The following is a 24,947-nucleotide window of genomic DNA, read 5'->3' on the forward strand; positions in this document are numbered from 1 at the left end:
GCTAATGACAGGGCAGAGATGGCCCTGCTTCTGCATCTTAATAAAGATCAAGACTGGGGGATGGAATTCTAATACAGAGAAGCAGTCCTCATATTCCTGAGCTGCGGGGAGCGTTCGGACCACCAGCCGAGAGTTGACAGTCCCTCCCTATTACTACGCAAGGGAGATAGCGGTCACTGGCAGGTGGGCGGAGCTACCCCAACATCTCATGAATATGAGGACTACTTCCTCTGTCACCTAGCGTTAAAGGGGTTGGCCACTGTAAGGTTACTTTTGACCAATATGTTTGTAATATGATTATATGGCACTTATTCATATAGCTTTTGTTGATATTCTGTGCCATTTTCTACGCTTGTTTACCAAGTCTTTTATGCTGTCCACACATAAGTCTTCTCCATCTGATGGCCGCTGATTGAGGGTCATGTGACCAGGAAAATCGCCTCCATGTGATGTCTCCTCCATTCAATTACACTGCACCTGCCATCTGCACTTTCACTTTGGGAGTTTAGTGCAGTGTGTTAGAATGGAGGAGGCTGAGTGATGAGTGTGGCCACATGACCCTCCACTAGCGGCCATCTTATAGACAGGACGCCTATGTAGACAGCACAGAGGATCTCCCCAACAAGGGGCCGTGGCTTATGAAATCTAGCAAACAGCACAGAATATCAACTAAGGCTATATTAGTGGTGTACCATATAGTGATCTTACATACCAGTAAGTGGCCAGATGCTTTAAGTTTCTTGATGTCTGTAGCACAGGGCGCAGTAGAAAGCAGGGGTAGACTGAAGAGGCCGTATTTTTTTTTTTTTTTTTGGTGACCCATTAGCGTGAATGGAAGAGTCTAGTGTGTGAATTGGACCAAAGTAGGGCATGCTGCAATTTGCTTTGCACAGACCAATGGTCCTTTGGAAAATCGGACATGTGAATTGGCCCATGGATTATAATGCGTCATCCTGTGTTCTGTCTGTTGCACAACTCAGCACACTCATGTGAACATTGCTCGCGTTCATAGGTCCTTATTTTTGCCTGTTAGTTCAGATTTTCCTGTATTTCGTAGACTGAACACAGCTCCACTCCATGCTGTGTGTTCCTGCTTGACGAGGCGGCGGTTTCTCCTGAACTGTACTCATGGAATTATGTCAGTACAGTTCAGTAGACTCCCAGTCAGGCAGGAGTCCACAGCTTCATAAATCATTGATACTGTGAGGTCACGTCAGAAGAGCAGTGTTCAGTCCGGGAAATCCAGCTGTCACATGGAGTGTGTGTCCAGACTACATACACTCGTAGTAGTGTATTACCATATAATGTCAGTGTGACTATGAATGATAAAAGTGAGACTGAAATGGTCAAACCCATCTGTCTATTTGTTTCATTAGAGGCAGCAGTGAGCCTGGGAAGAAGAAGCAGCACATCTGTCATATTGAAGGTTGTGGAAAAGTCTATGGGAAGACATCCCATTTGCGAGCACATCTTCGTTGGCATACCGGAGAAAGGCCTTTTGTATGCAACTGGATATTTTGTGGAAAAAGATTCACTCGGAGCGATGAGCTGCAAAGACATAGAAGAACGCACACAGGTATGAAGGTCTACTCTGTGATATTATCAAGGGCTATATTAGGGATGCACAACCTATTCTGGGCCAGTGGCCACAAGGTCAGACTGAGCCAATCCCAAGGCCACAATTAAACTTGAAGGTGTGTTACCATCTGAGACACGTGTGTCTTCTCAAAAGGATAATGTCTGATCAGTGCCAGTTCCAGTACTGTTGGGAGAATAGGATCCCATTCACACCCATACATGCTGCTCTCTTTATTGTATGTTATGTAACTTATTGAAACAGCTTGGTGTTTCACTACTCCCATAAACTACATTGACAATAACTGCAATGTGGGCCACTTGTGGCCTCTGGCCACAGGTTTTTCACTACTGAGCTATGTACTTGCCATATGGCAATCCTCTCCCTTATAGCCAAAGACCTTTAAGGGGGCCATAGAAATAGGATTAAAGTTGGCCGCAATGGCAGATACTGGCCATTCAAGCTGACTGCCATTCATCGGCCGAAACTGCAGGTTGATACCATGATCGGCTGAATTCAGCCAATCGTTTGTCATTGTGCTCAAGCACCAGGGGGTCAGTTTTAATAGAAAACTAACTCCCTGGTCAGGCAGTTTAGTTGGTGGGATTGTTCGTACAAATGATCCCATGGACGACTGATCGGTCGCAGTGCGGCTGATCATTATCCCAAATGTATGGCCAGCTTCAGATGTGAGCTGATCACTGAATCCCACCAATGTTTTTTATGTAAGTGTTTGCCAATATCTGTCATCAGGGCAAAAGGTCTGATCCCTCACATATTTATGGTCACTTACAGGCTTGTATTTTATGTTGGGGGGGGGGGGGGGGGGAGTACAGAACAACCATGCCAATAATCCTCATGTACTGATAGCTGAACGTAAGACTGGTACAGTCATCTTGGAGAAGCAAAATAGCCCACAAGCTATCACTTACAAGACAGATTTCCATTAAAGAGGTTGTCTGCTTTTGCTATGTTGATCACCTGTCCTCATCATCAATATCAGGTTGTGGGGGGCCAACTCCCAGAACTCCTGCCGATCAGCTGTTCTTGATCTTCTCTGATTCCCTGCTTGCTGTCTACATTGCGGTAGCAAAGAGCTGTCCCATTGAAGTGAATGGGATGGTAGAGCTGTAATTACACTGCTCATTGCTGCAATGTTAATGGCGAGCAGGTACACATGGAAGAGAAGTCCTCACTCGTACTAGCACTGCCTTCTCTTCAAACAGCTGATCGGCGGGAGTGTTGGGAGTGGGCCCTCCGCCGATCTGATATTGATGACCTATCCTGAGGATAGTTCAGCAATATAACAAAAACGGAGAAAGTTCAACATTTTTCCATCAATTATAAGTGCTTCTCCTTCCTTGTTCTAGTGATCGGTGGGGGTCTCAGCCCTTGGACTCCCACTGATCAAATCTTTGGATATGTCACTATAACATGTCAGAGGTTTTCCCAGAGTACAGTGCCACTTACTAAGCAGCAGTACTTGTACTTGATACATGTGTTTTTTTTTAAATGTAGGATTGATGGATTAAAAAACTATCCATACACATACATATTTAAAGGGGTTGGCCACTATCTCTTTAATACTTCATATGATGGGAACAGCATGTAAAGGCACTTGATAAACCATTATTAATCCATTTCCTCCAATGTCCAGGGGATTCTGTTGCTTAAACCTTACTGCAATCATTCTTATTGATGTCCTGGTTCTCCGCTCCTAAAATGGCCGCTGGTGGATGGTCAAGTGACCAGACCACTGAACGTCCCTGCAGATGGATTAACAGCAGTGCCTTTTTGTGCTGTTCCCAGCGTACGTGCAGAAGTAAAGATAGTGGCCAATCCCTTTAAGTTCTGAAGACCCCATTATTTCCACTACAATCATCTTAGTCACCCTTGTTGTATGGATTGGCCAGTCTTAAAGGGGTTGTCTCATGACTGTCTGTGTCATAGATAAGTGCTGCTGTAGAAGAAATGTCTGGTTAGTTCATGGACTGTACATATGGTCCATGATAAGGACACCTCTAGGACAGACTGACTTTTTTAAAGGGGTATTCCAGTCAAATAGAAAAGGGATGCAGTGAGATACAAATGGTACAAGAAATAAATAAATAACAGAGTTTCTTCTCACATCACTGATCCCCCACTATGGCTGTGCTGATGGTGCCCACATCCTCGCCGCGCTCCACTTCTGGCTCCTGTCCCGATACAGCAGGAAATGGCTGTAAATGCCAGTCAGCCAGTGGTTACCAGCCTTTTGCTGCCATGTTGGCACGTCAGGAGGAAAAGGAGAGCAGCGAGGACCCAGGCATCATTGGAATGGCAGTGGTGGGGGATTGATGAGGTAAGTATCCGCTCTGTTTTTTTCTAACCATCCCACTGCAACCTTTTTTATTCGGCTAAGGGTACTTTCACACTAGCGTTTTTCTTTTCCGGCACTGAGTTCCGTCAAAAGGGCTCAATGCTGGAAAAGAACTGATCAGGCATATCCCCATGCATTATGAATGGAGAGTAATCTGTTCAGGATGTCTTCAGTTTAGTCATTTTGACTGATCAGGCAAAAGAGAAAACCGTAGCATGCTACGGTTTTATCTCCGGCGAAAAAAACTGAAGACTTGCCTGAATGCCGGATCCAGCATTTTTTTCCATAGGAATGTATAAGTTCCGGATCCGGCATTCAAAATACCGGAATGCTGGATCCAGCCTTCATGCGCAGACCGAAGGCATGGTGAAAAGAATAAATGCCGGATCCCTTTTGACGGATGACACCGGAAAGACGGATCCGGCATTTCGATGCATTTTTTTGACTGATCAGGCATTTTTAAGACTGATCAGGATCCAGAGTTTTACTAATGCCATCAGTTGGCATACGTTTTGCCGGATCCGGCAGGCAGTTCCGGCGATGGAACTGCTTGCTGGATCACTCTGACGCAAGTGTGAAAGTAGCCTAAGGGTACATTCACACTTGCGGCAGAGGATTCCATCGCATCCGGCAATCCGGACGCAAATGGATGGCATTTATCAGCCGGATGCGGATCCATCTGACAAATGCATTGATATACCAGATCCATCTCTCAAGTGTCATCCGGAAAAACGGATCCGGTATTTATTTTTTTCACAGATTTAAAGGTCTGCGCATGCGCGGACCAGAAGAAAGGATCCGTCAATGCGGCAATTTTAATCCGGCACTAATACATTTCAATGGAAATTAATGCCGGCATTCTAGCAAGTGTTCGGGATTTTTGGCCGGAGAGAAAAATACAGCATGCTGCGGTATTTTCTCCAGCCAAAAAAACTGAAGAGGGACTGAACTGATGCATCCTGAACGGAATGCTCTCCATTCAGAATGCATTAGGATAAAATGTGATCAGTTTTTTTCTGGTGTAGAGCCCCTAGGACGGAACTCAATACCGGAAAACAAAAACACTAGTGTGAAAGTACCCTGAAATAACCCATTTAAAGTGCCTGGAGTGTTATCCGTAGTGTCTTTTCACCTGGATAGCATGCATTGTATACAGCCCCCAAATGCTTCCAGGTTCAGGCACCCACTAGTGGACATCTTTACATGTGGCACTTTAAAGCGCTTCTGTCAGCCCACTAAACAGTTTTTTTTTTTATTTATCCATACATAAGTAAAATAATAATTTTGGTTCAGTAGAATTTGATAAAACCCTATTTTTATAATATGTAAATTACCTTGCTGGTAGCAGCCGCATCCTCCGATGGTAATGACGCCCCCTCTGCTTGTTGATTGACAGGGCCAGCGGACGGGATCTTTCTCCGCTGGCCCTGCCGGTTTTCATTCAATATCTGGCGCCTGCGCCGCGTCCGTACCTATCTTTAATCGGCGCAGGCGCACTGAGAGGCGGCCACTCACTCGGCCGCTTCATCCTCAATGCACCTGCGCCGGGTGTAGATGTTACTAATATGTTGCAGCCTTGTTTCAAAATGAATGGTGTGTAATTGTAATTGATCTATCCATTGTAATTGTATTTGAATTATCCATTGGACGTAGTAGGTCCTATTACAATAAATATATTCCTTATATCCTATGATCCAAGTGTTGTGAGTGCTCACTCCTCCTCCCTTGTTTCAAAATGTTTTTAATTTTTAGGTGAAAAACGTTTTGAGTGTCCGGAATGTTCAAAGAGATTCATGAGGAGCGACCACCTCTCCAAGCATGTGAAAACCCACCAAAACAAAAAGGGAGGTGGAACCGCCCTGGCTATTGTAACCTCAGGGGACCTGGATGCGTCCGTCACCGGGGTCCTCAGTTCTCCAAGAATAGTCGCAGTTGCAGCCATTTCTCAAGATTCAAATCCAGCCACCCCAAATGTTTCCACAAACATAGATGAATTTTGAATGAAGTCATAAGGACTTTCTTTGTTGGTTTTTTGCTGCACTTAAATATATGGATTTACAGAATCGTGAACAGTTCTGTAGAAAGCCTTTCAGAGGTAATCATGATTTTTTTATTTTTTTGTTCCTTTAAATATTCCGAGGATAGGGGGGATGAAGCTAATGCAGATCAAGCTGTGAATAATATCCATTTTCTATTATTACGCAATAGAAAGCTAAGATATTTTATCTGCATCATGTGTTCTCCATTTTGTTAAAAAAAAAAAAACTTCAACTTTTTAATGTGCTTTCATTCATCTTCCTCTCAAGAAACTGCGCTTTCATGATGAACCACATAAACGAATGGCGGGCGATAAGACTCACGGCCACCAATATATTACAAACTCTGTTTGTAAATGGCCCTACAATCAGTTTGTATTTATGATAGCAAAAGTTAGTCTGAGGTTACCTTTACAAAGAAGTAATTTTTTTAATGGAGATCTGATATTTAAGCAAAATTTTCTGAAAAATCTTATTTATATAGATGCAATGTTCAAATTATGCAAGCTGCATTTAGTTTGATGCTACCTGACATTGAAAATGCTGTTTCTTATGTAACATTTTGTACATACCCACTGCTTTTTTTTTTCCACATTCCATGGTTTTCTTTTTTTTTTTTATTGTTTGTTTGCTATGGGTTGGTAGAATCGGTATATACCGCATCCATGGTTCCTACAAAGAGGAAAGGCTGATTGGAAGAGTGAAGGCCCTGCGTGGTTATCCCATAATGTACGGATCCCTTCATAGTGCAGCTTTGTAAAGTTTTCTTTCACAATTCTCGAAACATTTCTTGTAAGCAGTTGCAATTTCTAGAAGCACAACTTATGTAAATCAGATAATGTTTTTTATAACATTCAGTATCTACCCTGTATATGGACATTTGGTTTCCAGGTCATTTTAACAGGTAAATAAAAAAAGTTTTTTTTTTTTTTTTTTTTCGTAAAAGGGGTTAGTGGGTCATCAAAGAGCCATATGTAAAAATAGCAGGATAAAAAAAACACTTTTGTACCAGATTTCTTTGTTAAACGGGCTATTTTAGGACATGTGCCTAATATAGTTTTTTTTATATAAGTTGTGCTATTAACGCCCGACCCCCCCCCCCCCCCCTTCTCTATAGAAACCAATTCTGCGTCCCCACAAAAATCCAGGATGTGGCATACTTCGCAAAATATGCAGCATGCCCGTAAAATACCACGTCCATCCACTAATTTGCCATATGTTATACGACGCTTTTTTTTTCCTGCTTGAGCCACCACAACAGAGGCTCACTGACGTCCGAAAATAAGCTTAGGAAGATGCAAATTATGAGATGAAGATTTGGATGCTGGATATCTACTATGTTTTCCTAAATAAGTATATTTATATAGTAGTGTCAGAATTCTTGGGATTAAAGATGGCACTTTTGACACAGCGCAAGTGTGCAAATAAGTGTGTATGTGTGTGACTGTGTGTATTTCTGTATATACAATATATATGCATATTGTTATTTTAACTATTGCAATGTTCAGCAGATATAAGGATCATTTGTGAAATAGACAACGTTATCAGACATAGCTCCACACAAATACAATATTTATTTTCATAGACCTTAAATCAGATCTCAGTAACCAGATGAAGGTAAGAAGGCGTCAACTTCTGTATATATTATGGTGCATTGTACAATAAAGCTGTTCTTTTAGGTTTGTATTAGCTGCGGTTGTAGTCATGGATTTAGATGTACTCATGAGCACCAATGTGCATACGTTTAGTTTGCATGTTGAAAATTATTATATTATTTTTTTTATTCTCTTTTGAGCACTTAAAGTGTACCCTGGTTTATTGCAATTTTGACACACCAGCTCACGGGCACCCAACAATTGCTGGCGTAATAAGACCTCCCAGGTAAATGGTAACATAACTCCATGGATTCCAGTAGGGCAGTAATATGCATGGGGTCTGTGAGCTGGGACTATGAGGTACCCTTCAATGTTATTTGTGTTATTACATTCAGGATTAGCTGTTTTGTTCATTTCATTCGTTTAATTAAATGCTTGTATTCATGGTCACTGATCTTCCCTAATATTCTTGGCCAGCTTTAATGAATTAGAACCCCCTGCTTTAAATCGTAATCTTAATATATTCTGCGTAAAGGCTGAAGTTAAAGGTTCCTGCTTAATTCACTAAAGTAGAATATGTGTGAAGTAAAACCTATGGCACAAATGTAGTCAGTCAGTTTATTAGGAACCTATGACATCAATATCTTCTACTTAAAAATATAGGAGGACATTTATCATTCCCTGTGCACCAGAATACTGGCGCCAAAAAGTCCCAAAGATCAGCTCAAGATTTTGCGACTTTTTGTGGGTGTTTCAGAAACCACTCACCACTATTTAAAGTGTGAGGCGGGCAGCAATGTGGCATAGATTATAGCCACAGCTCGCTTGCTGCTGTGGATTTGCACTTTGGCGCACGGACCTTCAAAGATGCAACACAAATACTAAGAGACATGCGCCTCTTAATAAATTGCGCCGCATCAGATGCAAGTGGAGAGATATTAAAGGGGTTCTCCGGGCTTTTAATATTGATGACCTATCCTCAGGATAGGTCATCAATATCAGATTGGCGGAGGTCCAACACCTACCGATCAGCTGTTTGAATCGGAGGCGCGCGCCGTACCAGCGCTGCCTCCTCTTCACTGTTTACCTTCTCGCCGTTGCCTCTGCAGTGGTAAGCAGGTGTAATTACACCCAAGCAGTCCCATTCATTTCAATGGAACGATCCGTCCCATTGAAATGAATGGGACGGCTTGGGTGTAATTACACCTGCTCACCGCGGCAGAGGCAACGGCGAGAAGGTAAGCAGTGAAGAGGAGGCAGCGCTGGCAGCTTCAAACAGTTGATCGGTGGGGGTGCCGGGTGTCGGACTCCCTCCGATCTGATATTGATGACCTATCCTGAGGATAGGTCATCAATATTAAAAGCCCGGAGAACCCCTTTAAAGGTGTTTTCCTGCCATACATACTGATGGCCTATTGTCAGGATAGGTCATCAATATCTGATCAGTGAGGGTCTGACACCCGGCACCCCCCACCGATCAACTGTTTGAAGAAAAGGCGGCGCTCCATGTGAGCATTGCTTTCTCTTCATTACACTGCCCGTCATCTTGGAAGTGCAGTGTAATACAAGTACTCGCTCCATTAAAGTGAATGGAGTGAGTACTTGTAAGTACACTACGCCACCGCTCCACTAGAGACGATGCGTAGTGTAAAGACCTGGAAGTGGCGCTCACATGTAGCACACCACCTCCTTGTCAAACAGCTGATCGGCGAGGGTGACGGGAGTTGGACCCCCGCTAATCCGATATTGATGACCTAACCTGACCATTGATCATCAATATATATTGCCGGGCAATCCCTTTAGGACTGATATGTGAAACGACGGTCCCCCATAGAGAGCAGATTTTCCCTTTTACACCAGCAACATCAAAATGCCAGAACAACTATGTTGGCACCATGCATGTTGCCAAAGTAGCTGATAGATGATTGCACTCTGTAGGCTGTGTTACTATAAACGTCGAATCCTACGATAGATGGCACCCCTAAGTATAGGTAAGAAGAATGCTACATTTTAGTTGTAAAGACGTACATGAAAGCCTGAAGTGTTAAAATCTTATTTAAACACCTTGTATATTACTCTGTATAGTTTTAATAAGATATTGCAAATAAATATTAGAGACATTGGGTATATTATAATCTAATTTTCTAACCTTAAATGAAATGGAATTAGTGTGTTTTAGGGGAAAAACTAATCTTTCAAGCTGATCATCTAGACTGACATGTCATATGGTTTGCGGTAGTTTTATTGGCTGTCTGATGCTGAAGGCGCGTGTGCATTGTCTTATTTAATGTCATTTCACTGTCTATCTGTATGCCACTGTTTTATAGAAACACCTTTATCTATTTCTTCATGTATATTTATCAAGTTTAGAATATCAGTGTTATCTTTTTTTTTTTTTTTTTTTCCAGAGTAATTGTTTGAGTAGTTGTCATGTGGACGTGCTGCAGAAATTTGCTTTAGAAGTTTAAATTATTTATCACCTTTTCTGCTATAGGATGAAAGTTAACATTTTTCACACGTGAGGAAGCATGCTTGGTCCAACTTTTCAATTTTAGGACATTTTTATTGCATAAATATTTGTATTTAATTTCAATGCCTTCTGTGCATGTCAAAGGGTGAGCACTTACATTGATTTATTGATCGCTCTCTCTATGTTAATATATTGATATGCACCAGATATTCAATTGGACACCATTTTTTGAAAATTAGAACAAATGTTTTGCAGGAGATGTTTTTTTAGAGCCTAATATACATTTTTTGAGGGGGGAAATAAGAGGAATAGGAAACAATGGTTTCCCTTTACATTTTGCCAGCATAGCCTCTAACTTGTCATTTTTACAGTGCTGATTTGTATAAACTTTTGTTCTTTGTTGTGGGTTTGGAAATAAAATTATGTGAAATTTGTTGTCCAAAATGCCTTCTGTGTGTTTTTCAGTGAAAAGCAAATTACATCTCTGCCTAGCCAATGTAGAAGTCAAATAGAAGGAGAGCAACTTAGACTGATTGTTCCTAATTTTGAGCAACCAACCATAGCCTTACGAGGACGAAATTCTGAACGATGGATTAATTTTTTACGGCTGTCGGAGAAACGTATCTTTATGTTATATTAAGCTTTTTTTCTGGGAGTTTTAACATTGATGACCAGAGAGGCAGCAAGTGGCTCCAGAACTGGTGTTGAAAGGAGGGGTTTGGGTTCCTGGAGAACTGGGTCAACTTCTCAGTCGGCTACATTCTCTACAGTAGAGATGGGCTGCACCTCAATGGGGAAGGTGCAATTGTGTTGGAAGAGAAGCTGGCTTCAAGGTTGGAGGAGTGTTTAAATTAGGGACTGGGGGTAGGACAATTACAGTAGAGTAGGGGAAGATACTGACTTGGGGCTAGGTAATGAAACTTGGGGGTGGAATGCAGAGAAGGGTTAGAACAGATACGGATAGGAGGAAACGATACAGAAAAATATAGTGCATGCATAACAATGCAAGAAACCTCACTAACACGATTGAGAAATTGGAACTGATGGTGTTGGAGGAGAAATATGACATAGTGGGGATAAGTCAGACATGGCTGGATGATATCTATAACTGGGCTCAGAGGCGGACTGGGAACTTAAAGTTGACCCTGGAAAAAATACTAAAAGTCCAAATTGATGGAAGGCAGGGCCAGCAATACTATATTGTGACATATTATACAACCCCCAACAGAGAGAAATACCACAGTCCAGCACAAAATACTGCCAGCAGCACAAAATACCTTCCCGAAAACTTCCACTGGCTGGCCATGAGGAGGGACCAGGCGGCCCTCTGGGCATCGGCCCACCGGGAAATTTCCCTGTAAGGTCTATGGTCAATCCGCCCTTGACTGGGCTGTTAATTTGCAGGGTTATAGTCTGTTTAGAAATGCTTGTAAAAGTAAGAAAGGAGGATGATCAGCTAGTGATAGCCTAGCCCGAGGATAAGCCATCACTTAAAGGGAAACTGTCACCATGAACATGCAAATTAATCTTCAAGCAGAAGTTGGAGCAGGAGGAGCTGAGCAGATTAATGTATAGTTTGTTTGGGGAGATATTCAGTATAACTTGTATTCCATTCATTTAAATTTCTGTTAATTCTGGGCTTTGAAGTCAAGGAGGCGGTTCTATCAGTGATTGACAGCTATCTCTGTATACGCAGTCATGGAGGGAAGGCTGTCAATCACTGATAGGACCGCCTCCCTGACTTCAAAGCCCAAAATGAGCAGTAATTTAAGTGACTGAAATGCAAGTTTCACTGAATCTTTCACCACAAAACTATATATCGATCTACTCAGCTCCTCCTGCTCTATAACATGCTGCCGGTAGCTCAGACACAATGTTCAACATGACAAGTTCCCTTTTATAAAAGGTGGACAACCCCTTTACATTGTATAAAAAACTAATATAAAAGCACCAAATATTGAAACAGAGAGGATCATCATTGCTGAAGAAAGTAAAAGTAATTCAAAAATATTCATCAATTACATAAATAATAATTAAAAAACAAAAAACAGATAGCGCCCTCTAAAATATAATCTGTGTGTAATGGTGGAAAAGAAGGCATGGCCAGTTAAATATCTTCTACAAAGGAAAATCCAATGATAGATCACATGTTTAGAGATAATGTCCATCCTCCATTAAATCTCACGTACTAAATTAAGGGGACTGTCTAAGATAATTAAAAATCTTGGACAAGCTCTTCAATAGCGTAATATTTTTAAAAAAAATTGTACCCTTTCTCCAGCACTTTTCTCTGACGCTTGTCTGGTCCTACAGTCGCTGCTTGTTTACAAATTGAAGCAGTGAATTTAAGTCCTTAGCAGTCTAGTTTTTAATTTTTATGACCCAATTCTAATAAATTTTGTGAAACACCTGTGCAGTCAAAATGTTCACAACACCCTAGAAGAATTCCTTGAGGGGTGTAGTTTCCAAAATTGGCCTATTTGGACATGTTTATTTTTTTCACACTTAAATGGCTCTGCCAACTGGTGCCTGAAAAACATCCTAAAAATGTAGGCCCCAAAATCCACAAGGTGCATCTTAATTTATGAGGCTGGTAGTGAGATATTTCTAAAAACTGCAGAACCAGGGTAATGAATGTTGAGTTTTATGTCTCTTTTACCACCTCCTTTATTTAAAAAAAGTAGAGGTGGGACGAATCCAATTTTTTTCAAATCCGAATCCGAAAAGGTTCTCGAATATATAGAATCTTTCGAATCTCGAATCCTACGAATCCTGTACATACGGTAATTGTGTGAACGGTGTAAGAAACAAAGTCAGACCGCGTCAGTTTGTCTGAACTTCCACCTCCCAGTCACGGTCGCACCCTATATGACCGCGATTGTTACGCCCCTGCTCCTATCACTACAGAACATACAGGGTAATACAGCGCCACATACCTCTTACATCCAGTGACGTCTCCTCATCTTCTCCTTTCAGACCTTCAGACCAGACCACCATTTTTCAGCCATTTTTCGTCTCTGCAGTTTGACAAACAAAAAATCTTAGTTTACTACTTTTCCATCATCCTCCCATCTTCTGGACAAATCATCCTAACACCCCCAATACTGTTCCGCTGTGCTCCCCAATACTATACTGCAGAAACAGATAATACACCTGATAATACTCGTACCACACAGAGCCCCCCATATAAAATACCCCTTCTTTGTGGCCTCAGTAGATGCCCCCATAGTGCCCCCCAATAATGTGCCAATAAGAAGTGGCCCCACAGTGCCACCCAATAATGTGCCAGTAAATGTCCCCATAGATGCCCCCCTAATCATGTGCCAGTATCAAATGCCTCTCTCCTCCCCCCATGTGCCAGTATCAAGTGCGGAGTGCCTCTTTCCTCCCCCCCATGTGCCGGTATTATAGTGCCATCTCCCCCCCATAATGTGCCAGTATCATAGTGCCATCTCCCCCCCAATGTGCCAGTATCATAGTGCCATCTCCCCACCAATGTGCCAGTATTATAGTGCCATCTCCCCCCATAATGTGCCAGTATCATAGTGCCATCTCCCCCCATTATGTGCCAGTATCATAGTGTCATCTCCCCCACCAATGTGCCAGTATTATAGTGCCATCTCCCCCCATAATGTGCCAGTATCATAGTGCCATCTCCCCCATAATGTGCCAGTATCATAGTGCCATCTCCCCCAATGTGCCAGTATCATAGTGCCATTTCCCCCCATAATGTGCCAGTATTATAGTGCCACCTCCCCCCATAATGTGCCAGTATCATAGTGCCACCTCCCCCCATAATGTGCCAGTATCATAGTACCATCTCCCTCCAATGTGCCAGTATCATAGTTCCATCTCCCCCATAATGTGCCAGTATTATAGTGCCACCTCCCCCCATAATGTGCCAGTATCATAGTGCCATCTCCCCCCATAATGTGCCAGTATTATAGTGAAGAAAAAAAGAGGGAGGGACCACAATGTGAGGCGCCAGTCGAGGCAGAGGAAGGTATCAATAAAGGTATCTGGAAGGTACCTTTATTGATCAATAATACTGACACCAGAAGAGTCTAGTATTTAGACCAATTATTAGTCGCTGGATGGCGGTAGGTACATTCAGGAGAGTGTAAACAGGAATAATCCCTGAACATTCAAATCCTGAATAGGTATTGTGCAATAAAATCAAGTAGCAGTGAGATCCACACTAATGATACCAAGTTTGGTCCCATATAGAATCAATAAAAATAAATATAAATAAATGTAATCAATATAAAAGATATAAAATCAATAGGTATTAGTGGTCTCCACTCACTTCACTGGGAGGAAATTTTGAGGGATAAAGCTCAAGACACCCAACAAAAAAATCCTCCCAATCCTGGATCGCTTCAAGAATCTTAGGATGAGGCAGCAGTCCCAGAGTCGGTACTTCTTGCAAAAATCCTTTATTTCCAAACAACAGGAAAATAGAGTCTCTTTTTTATTATAGATCACTTGTATTCAGCACCAGGAGGGTTAGAGCATGTGGATGAAGTGGACGCAGCATCCCATCTGGGAGGGGTTCATTCCAATACGCAATATGCAATTTTATCATTTACTTTTTATTTTTGTGTGTTTTTTTTAATTTGGTACTGCCTGGCCTGGCGAACTCCTTGGGACCTGTATATTTTACTATAATAGCCTTGATGGTGTAACTTATTTGTATATCAGTTCGCTTTATCAACTATGGGTCTGTCCTGTGGCATCTGTGTACCTGCAGGAGGAGAATCCCCCTGAGTATGACTGCGGCTTGACATCCTGGACAATACCCCACTTTAAACCGCGGTTTTCCGTGGCTGTTGTGGGAGGTTGCCTGGAAATAGTATGTGGGCACCCTGTCCTTTAAAGTTGTCCCTACTTGTCAAATGTCGCAATACTCAAATTCTGTAGTAGGTCTGATGCTTTTTCACTGGATTATATGACTCATGGGCACTTTTTCCAGTACTCAAGATGGTGCTTTTGATACCAGATCTCTACTTGGCATGCGCCGGAAAATACACCAAGGCTGAATGAAGCGGCGCCTGGATGACGTTTCAGTGCCGGCTAGTCCTGATGACGTCCTCCTGCCGCCGCTGGTCCTGGATAGATGTAGCGCCACGCTTGCGCAGTACAGTGCACACAACGCCGAACAGTCGCATGGAATGAGCCTCTCACCGGCTGGGTATGTCTGCGTGGTCGCCTCCCTGTTCCTCCCCCTGTATATCACATGTTCACTGTATGCATTTACTGATCAACTTTTGTACCTGATCGATTATTTCGCCACTTTGATCCACACAATATATGCAAATATGTGGCATGTATGATCATGTCCCTATTTTCTCATTGATTTCACATTGTATTTTTATTGTTATCATCACTTTGTTTATTTTTCTTGTGTTATTGACACATCTTTGTAACACACCCACTGGGTGGGTGTAGTCACATGATCTGCACTTTGATTGAGTCACATATATAATTGCCTTCATTTGTATTGTATCTCTGCTTGAGAAAGGCTCATTTTTGGAGTCGAAACTTTGCACCGCATGGGTGACTAAAAGGTATTTTTTGCTTTCATCTTACTGGAGTGCTGTCCATTTTCTGGATCCATTGGTTGGGGTAAGAAGTCCATTCCCCTGGTACGTGCACCCTATTTTTTTCATTTAGGCCAGTGCTGCCATTTTTCTTGAATATACACTCACCTAAAGAATTATTAGGAACACCATACTAATACGGTGTTGGACCCTCTTTTGCCTTCAGAACTGCCTTAATTCTACGTGGCATTGAATCAACAAGGTGCTGATAGCATTCTTTAGAAATGTTGGCCCATATTGATAGGATAGCATCTTGCAGTTGATGGAGATTTGAGGGATGCACATCCAGGGCACGAAGCTCCCGTTCCACCACACCCCAAAGATGCTCTATTGGGTTGAGATCTAGTGACTGTGGGGGCCATTTTAGTACAGTGAACTCATTGTCATGTTCAAGAAACCAATTTGAAATGATTCGAGCTTTGTGACATGGTGCATTATCCTGCTGGAAGTAGCCATCAGAGGATGGATACATGTTCTCATTCTGTTTACGCCAAATTCGGACTCTACCATTTGAATGTCTCAACAGAAATCGAGACTCCTCAGACCAGGGAACATTTTTCCAGTCTTCAACAGTCCAATTTTGATGAGCTCGGGCAAATTGTAGCCTCTTTTTCCTATTTGTAGTGGAGATGAGTGGTACCCAGTGGGGTCTTCTGCTGTTGTAGCCCATCCACCTCAAGGTTGTGCGTGTTGTGGCTTCACAAATGCTTTGCTGCATACCTCGGTTGTAACGAGTGGTTATTTCAGTCAACGTTGCTCTTCTATCAGCTTGAATCAGTCGGCCCATTCTCCTCTGACCTCTAGCATCCACAAGGCATTTTTGCCCACAGGACTGCCGCATACTGGATGTTTTTCCCTTTTCACTCCATTCTTTGTAAACCCTAAAAATGGTTGTGCGTGAAAATCCCAGTAACTGAGCAGATTGTGAAATACTCAGACCAGCCCGTCTGGCACCAACAACCATGCCACGCTCAAAATTGCTTAAATCACCTTTCTTTCCCATTCTGACATTCAGTTTGGAGTTCAGGAGATTGTCTTGACCAGGACCACCCCCCTAAATGCATTGAAGCAACTGCCATGTGATTGGTTGACTAGATAATTGCATTAATGAGAAATAGAACAGGTGTTCCTAATAATTCTTTAGGTGAGTATATATATATACTGTATATATATATATATATATATATATATATATAATTTATATTTATTTATTTCTATATATACACTCACATCAAGTTAAAGATATATGATTTAACCTCTTATCAAATATAATATTTTTTTTCTTCTAAATTTCCATCATCCACTACCAGCAACAGTACCTTCCAAAAAAATCCCCTATTACCTCATCCGAGATATTAAGTTAGGCAATTTTAAACCATCTTTAACCCTTGTTTTGTAGTTCTATTTAATTCCAAAAGAAGCGAAATTAAACATTGTGATAATAATTATCCTATCCAGAACCCACCATATACTAATTGTTGGACCTCAAACTTTGTTATGCTTTCACATTTTTATATTTTTTTTAAATGTTAAAATGTAGTGATTTGTTCTTTCTAAGTTCCTCCTCAGGACTCCATTAAAGAAGGTGTTGGAGGAGAATGTCTCTGAGGAGGAGCAAGAGCAGGCCGTACCATTGGGCCATATTTCAGCCTCTATCCCACCAGATGTGGGTAAGAGGTGAAGCTGTACCCTCTCACCACCCACCTTCATCACCCTCATAGTCACTGGAGGAAGTCGAGGAGTAGGATGACGACGATGTTTTTACCACCCCCATCCTGGAGTGAAAATATGTGCAGTTGATTTCTTAACTTATTCACTGTCCACACACAGGTGTCAGTTTAGTCTTCACCACAGGCAGATTTTCCTCAAGCCAATACTAATAAAACAGTTGCATTTTTAACTTTGATTTCTCTTTTATACTACACATGTTTGTTAATTTTATTTATGAGTATTTAAATTCACTCCAAGCAGGGTAACTATACAGTAGTATCTATCCACTCTTAACGGTCTTCCAGATACCAATTTTCACCTGTCAGCCTGTTCAGCTTTCCTATCTCATGACCACATTTCATATGCACAGCTGAGATATTCTCTTCCTTTTTAACAGAACTTTTTTAGCCCAAATATATTTTGTATAAACCAAAAAATAAAAATTTAAACGGAATTTGGGTTTTTATTGAACAGTACGCATTTTTTTTTTCCAAACTATGGCACATCAGTCAAGTAGGGTAAAAACGGAATAGTGCCAAGTACAAATTAAATTATAAATTTATGATTATTTGCTAAAATAAATATATTACTACGTGTGTGAACAAAATTCCGCTACATTATTAATTTCTCAATATATAAAAAAGTATAATAAAAAAATTAGTATTTGAAAATTGAATACATACAGTGTAGAGATTAATAACTACTAAAACTGTATGTGCATTTTTTTTTTTTTTATGTCATTTCAAAATGACATTTATCTACAAAAATTTGCTGATGCAATAAAAAAAAAAAAGGATTGTTAGAAGAAAAAACCAGCATGGATTAAAAACATATTTGCGATTACGCAAATTTTTTTGTTGGAGCATTGCATCTTCATTAACAATAGAAAACCGGGATGAATTTAGTGGAATCTCAAAAAATGGTGACATTCTATAATAATCAATGTGATCATTTTCATTACATATATTCTAGAATATTCTTTAACAAATTAATAATGTACAGTCGTGGCCAAAAGTTTTGAGAATGACACAAATATTGGTTTTCACAAAGTTTGCTGCTAAACTGCTTTTAGATCTTTGTTTCAGTTGTTTCTGTGATGTAGTGAAATATAATTACACGCACTTCATACGTTTCAAAGGCTTTTATCGACAATTACATGACATTTATGCAAAGAGTCAGTATTTGCAGTGTTGGCCCTTCTTTTTCTGGACCTCTGCAATTCGACTGGGCATGCTCTCAATCAACTTCTGGGCCAATTCCTGACTGATAGCAACCCATTCTTTCATAATCACTTCTTGGAGTTTGTCAGAATTAGTGGGTTTTTGTTTGTCCACCCGCCTCTTGAGGATTGACCACAAGTTCTCAATGGGATTAAGATCTGGGGAGTTTCCAGGCCATGGACCCAAAATGTCAACGTTTTGGTCCCCGAGTTACTTAGTTATCACTTTTGCCTTATGGCACGGTGCTCCATCGTGCTGGAAAATGCATTGTTCTTCACCAAACTGTTGTTGGATTGTTGGAAGAAGTTGCTGTTGGAGGGTGTTTTGGTACCATTCTTTATTCATGGCTGTGTTTTTGGGCAAAATTGTGAGTGAGCCCACTCCCTTGGATGAGAAGCAACCCCACACATGAATGGTTTCAGGATGCTTTACTGTTGGCATGACACAGGACTGATGGTAGCGCTCACCTTTTCTTCTCCGGACAAGCCTTTTTCCAGATGCCCCAAACAATCGGAAAGAGGCTTCATCTGAGAATATGACTTTGCCCCAGTCCTCAGCAGTCCATGCACAATACTTTCTGCAGAAGATCAATCTGTCCCTGATGTTTTTTTTGGCTTCTTTGCTGGCCTTCTTAACACCAGGCCATCTTCCAAAAGTCTTCGCCTCACTGTGCGTGCAGATGCTCTTGATGATACTATAAATTGTTGATTGAGGTGCAATCTTAGTAGCCACAATATCCTTGCCTGTGAAGCCATTTTTATGCAACGCAATGATGGCTGCACGCATTTCTTTGCAGGTCACCATGGTTAACAATGGAAGAACAATGATTTCAAGCATCACCCTCCTTTTAACATGTCAAGTCTGCCATTTTAACCCAATCAGCCTGACATAATGATCTCCAGCCTTGTGCTCGTCAACATTCTCACCTGAGTTAACAAGACGATTACTGAAATGATCTCAGAAGGTCCTTTAATGAGAGCAATGAAATGCAGTGGAAAGGTTTTTTTGGGATTAAGTAATTTTCATGGCAAAGAAGGACTATGCAATTCATCTGATCACTCTTCATAACATTCTGGAGTATATGCAAATTGCTATTATAAAAACTTAAAGGGGTTATCCCATCATAATGATCACTGTTAAATCTGTTAATGATTTGACAGTGATCATTTTTGTAAATATACTTTATTAACAAATTCCCACCGATTAGGATAAAATTCATCCCCACTTACCCTATTGTTGTGACTCGGTCTCCCCTGGTTACGACCACCGCTCTTCTGCAAAATCCCGATGGTCGCGCTTGCCCAGAAGACTCCTTCTTTTCTCCCGGCCGGGCCACTCGCTGTCCTGAACGCGCACGCGCGACGGTGACTTCTTCCCGGCCAGAATAGTACAGAGCTGCGAACGCGCACGCCTGCTCTGTACTATACTGGCCAGAAATAAGTCACATGGCGCATGCGCAGCGGCGTGCGCGTTCAGTCCAGTGCGCGGCCCGGCCGGGAGAAGACTTCAATCAAGATGAAGCCCGCCCCCAGCCAGAATCCAGGAAGTGAACGCGCGGTGGCAGCAGGTAAGTATAAAAGCGCAAAGTGGGATAACCCCTTTAAGCAGCAACTTTTCCAATTTCCAATATTTATCTAATTCTCAAAACTTTTGGCCACGAATGTATATAGCTACATCAAAATGTGCCAATATTTCTACATTCACAAAACCGGATTACCACACGGCTGCGTATGACGCCATGTAGAGAGAGGTCAACACGGAAGTCAGCCATCCCTCACAGGACGACAGACGACGCCATCTTCGAACCTCGATCCTTATAAAAAAATATATATATAAATAATAAACTTTTTTCATGTTCATCAATCAGTCCTGTACAGTTTTAACTGCACAACAACTGCTGACAATGGAAGGCCAGGTGCAGTCTCCACCTTTAACAGTGACAACCACAACAGGGCTTCCCCCCCCCCCCCCCAAAAAAAATTGAATATTAGTACTTAACTTAAATAATAATTTTTATATATATATATATATTAGTATTATTTTAATCATTGATTATACATAATGAGCATAGCACATGTCAGAATAGCAAACATGAACACCAATTTCTGAGAATTCCAATACTATATACTAGAGAAACTACTATGGCAAATAAGTGGTCCATGCCGGTTGTCTCCAAACAATCTTGACAGACTGCTTCAACACAAGGATCAATTATAATTTAGCAGAATAATGGCAGACAGTAGAATTTAAATACTAAAGCTACCGATCAAGGGCTACCAATCGATCTGCTTAACCCAGCACTGTCATGACAGGCATCAGCTTATAAATGATAACTCTTCACTAAAAGGACTACAACATTATTTACACAACTACGCAGGCAGGATCAATAAACACCCAATCTTATAAATGTTAATGCTATAGTGTAAGTTCTACACATACATAGGACTAAATATTCAGATTAAATACAGGCAACGGCACCATAAGATTAACTTTATTGATCAAAGTCCTACAACTAAGTCACCAGCACCAAGACACACAGTAGCAGCAGCAGGTAGAATTTACAGTGGAGTATAAGGCCTATAAATATCTCGGCCTAACTCCGCAAGACAGGCAGCAGCAGCCAACGGTGTTTTAAAAGTCCTACATCAAAGTCACCGTGATCATGATAACAAAAAGCAGCAGCAGGTAGAAGTTACGGTGGAGTATAAGGCCTATAAATATCTCGGCCTAACTCCACAGGACATGCAGCTACAGCAGCAGCAGAAATGTGGGCAGCAGCAGTGCGACACCATACATCAACTGAGACATCTCCGACAGCAGCAGCAACAGCAGCAGGTGACATGTGGGCAGCAGCAGTGTGTTCCCAGGAATAGGCCCCCACCAGACCCAAGCAACACCATACATCAACTGAGACATCTCCGACAGCAGCAACAGCAGGTGACATGTGGGCAGCAGCAGTGTGTTCCCGGGAATGGGCCCCCACCAGACCCGGGCAACACCATACCTCAACTGAGACATTTACAACAGCAGCAGCAACAGCAGGTGACATATGGGCAGCAGTGTGTTCCTGGGAATGTGTCCCTACCAGACCCGGGCAACACCATACATCAACTAAGACCTCTCCGACAGCAGCAGCAATAGCAGGTGACATGTGGGCAGCAGCAGTGTGTTCCCGGGAATGGGCCCCCACCAGACCCCGGCAACACCATACATCAACTGAGACATCTCCGACAGCAGCAGCAGGTGACATGTGGGCAGCAGCAGTGTGTTCCCGGGAATGGGCCCCCACCAGACCCGGGCAACACCATACCTCAACTGAGACATTTACAACAGCAGCAGCAACAGCAGGTGACATATGGGCAGCAGTGTGTTCCTGGGAATGTGTCCCTACCAGACCCGGGCAACACCATACATCAACTAAGACCTCTCCGACAGCAGCAGCAATAGCAGGTGACATGTGGGCAGCAGCAGTGTGTTCCCGGGAATGGGCCCCCACCAGACCCCGGCAACACCATACATCAACTGAGACATCTCCGACAGCAGCAGCAGGTGACATGTGGGCAGCAGCAGTGTGTTCCCGGGAATGGGCCCCCACCAGACCCGGGCAACACAATACATCAACTGAGACATATTGAGATTAATAATAATAATTATTATATATAGCTAAAAATGTATGTAAATATATAAAGGAATTAACATCTAGATATAGAACAAGATCTCTCATTTTACAGATCAGGCACATGGAAAGTGTTGTGTTTTCTCGAAGCCAGAGGGCTGTGGAAGTGTCGGTGTTTAGCAGCGGCTCTTTCGTTCCTCATGTCTGTGAGGAGGAATGTGTCCCGACGCTCCACCCACCCATACACGATCAGTATCGCACACACGCTAGTCTACATCCAACTGCTACACCCATCCCTCATGTGCCTGTGTGAGCACTGAAGGCAGACTCAAAAATGCACTGTGCTGGATGACAGTGTTGGCGATCCGCTGTGCCTGTCAGCCCCGCCATGCTGAAGTATGCACCCTTTGCGCCTGACACTAATACCCAGGGTGTTCAAAATAGGCACTTATAATGGATCATTATGCCCTAGGACCGGCAAGAGATCATGCAGGTTGCTCACTGGGGGAAGACCCAATGTGGACCCTTCCAACAGCCTTGGAACAATGGTGCTTCGTCTCCAAAGGGAGTTTGCGTTGCCCCCGTCGGATCATGACGGAATGATTCCAGACTCCGGCCGATGAAACTTGGCTCATCACTGCCTTCAGTGCTCACACAGGCACATGAGGGATGGGTGTAGCAGTTGGATGTAGACTAGCGTGTGTGCGATACTGATCGTGTATGGGTGGGTGGAGCGTCGGGACACATTCCTCCTCACAGACATGAGGAGGAACGAAAGAGCCGCTGCTAAACACCGACACTTCCACAGCCCTCTGGCTTCGAGAAAACACAACATGATGTCGTTTTAAGCGAAAACAGTGTTCTGCTGCATCTTCCATGTGCCTGATCGGGAAACCTGGAGCTGACTAGTGAGGTCAGATTGTGTGCTGTGTGGCCATGCACACTAATTACTTTAAAAAATCAATTAAGAAAAGAAATAATGTCTGAATATTTAAAAATGGATCAATACTGACATTTATCAATACATAAATATAATTAAAAAACAACTGTACATTTCATATTTTGAATAATCTACATATTATACAGTAAATACATTTAGAAATACAATATATATGTGAATATAACTATAAATATATAAACAATTATCACAATCAATACTATTATTTATATAAACATGATCAATACATTACAATAAATAAAATCGTTAATCAATATGTAAATAATTAAAATAATATGTCATACACCCTATTACTGAATTAAAACATACATGATTATATTAAATTTAAAAATAAAATAAAACATGGGGGGGCGGAGCCAGCGTCGGTCCGAGATGGCCGCTTGATTCTGAGCTCCGTGCCACAGCCCGTTGTATGCACTAGCTATCAGTAGCAATCTGCCAGAAAATGGTCAAAATCGGCAACCCCAGAGCAGGGGACAGCTCCGGTACCAGCAAAAATCAAGTTGCAGGAGGCGACATGGATAAATTTCTGAAGAAAGCGGCCGCCCTTATACGTTGCCCGCGATTCTAAAATGGCTCCCGCTCAGCCCCAGAAGGCCAGATCAGACGACGACGCAAGTGACAATGAAGAACCGCAAGGTAGAGGGGCCCTTCCGATCACCAGAAATTATCTTAAGAACACCCTGAGTAAAGCCCTTGAACCCCTGCTGAGCGAAGTCGCGGCCATGCGACAAGACATGCGCCACATAGGGGACAGGGTGGAAACGCTTGAGAACCAGCAGGTCCAGATGCTAGATCACCAGAGGGCCACGTCCGACTCCCTAAAGAAATGCGGTACTTACCTGAACCAACTACAGAGCGCCATGGAAGACCAGGAAAACAGGGGCCGCAGGAACAACTTGCGCATACGGGGGATCCCTGAGTCTGTACTATCCGGCGACATTCCAGCTGCGGTTGTCTCCCTCTGCTCCTCTCTCTTAGGCCCAGATTATGCACTGGAGATTGTCCTGGAAAGAGCACACAGAGCGCTAAGACCCAGACCCAAACCAGATGAACCTCCAAGAGATATTGTGTGCAGATTCCTCAACTTCCAAGTCAAGAATGCTGTTCAGGAGGCTGCAAGAAACAGACAAGATATCCTCTTTGGAGAGGCTCAGGTATCAATCTACCAAGATTTAGCTCCCTCAACTTTAAGGAAGCGCAAATTTCTCAAGCCTCTGACAGAGTGGCTACGGGCAAACAGGATCCTTTATAAATGGAACTTTCCCTTTGGCATCTCCTTCTCTCATGGAGGCCGCCGCATAAACATCACGACTTACGCCGAACTGGAGGCTGTTTATGACCACCTGCAAATCCCTCCTATGCCAATTGAGAATTGGGATTTATTCCTGGATTTAGGAGCCCTACCAGAAATCCCATCGGTTGAAGCCTTCACCGTACAGCACACCCCTAAGGCCCATAAAACGGGGAAGAGGGGTCGGCAGTTGACACCCAAGAGACTGTCTCAGGATTAATCTCCATGGAACTTGTCCGGTATATTCTTCACATACAGGGACGGTGTTTTCTTATCTCCTGGACTATCCTGGATCTATCCAGATTATTTGCTTCTCCCTTATAAAGTATCCTTGGCTACTATTTGCCTTATTAGCTTAACATACTGCTAGTAGACCCAGGCTCTAGTCCTGTTCAATATAATGAGATCTCTGTATTGAATAGTCCATGCTTCTCTTTCATGCCTCTCCTTTTCCCCCCTCAACTTTCATCAACCTTCTCTAAATCTCTTCTTAAATAGTCTCTCCTCTTTATT

At 42.4% G+C, this 24,947-nt stretch overlaps 1 protein-coding gene across 3 annotated transcripts in view; it reads left to right on the forward strand.

Annotated features, from left to right (window-relative positions):
• SP4 (Sp4 transcription factor) overlaps window positions 1–8,454 on the forward strand; it is a 29,233-nt gene extending 20,779 nt beyond the window's left edge. For all 3 annotated transcript variants that reach the window (XM_040433720.1, XM_040433719.1, XM_040433718.1), the window contains 2 exons: window positions 1,377–1,576; window positions 5,688–8,454. In XM_040433720.1, the coding sequence (XP_040289654.1) occupies window positions 1,377–1,576; window positions 5,688–5,935 (448 nt within the window). In that variant the 3' untranslated portion in view covers window positions 5,936–8,454. The remainder of the gene's footprint in view (window positions 1–1,376; window positions 1,577–5,687) is intronic.
• Window positions 8,455–24,947: the final 16,493 nt, after the last annotated feature.

This window comes from Bufo bufo, chromosome 5, assembly GCF_905171765.1.
Source record: "Bufo bufo chromosome 5, aBufBuf1.1, whole genome shotgun sequence".
NCBI lineage: Eukaryota > Metazoa > Chordata > Amphibia > Anura > Bufonidae > Bufo > Bufo bufo.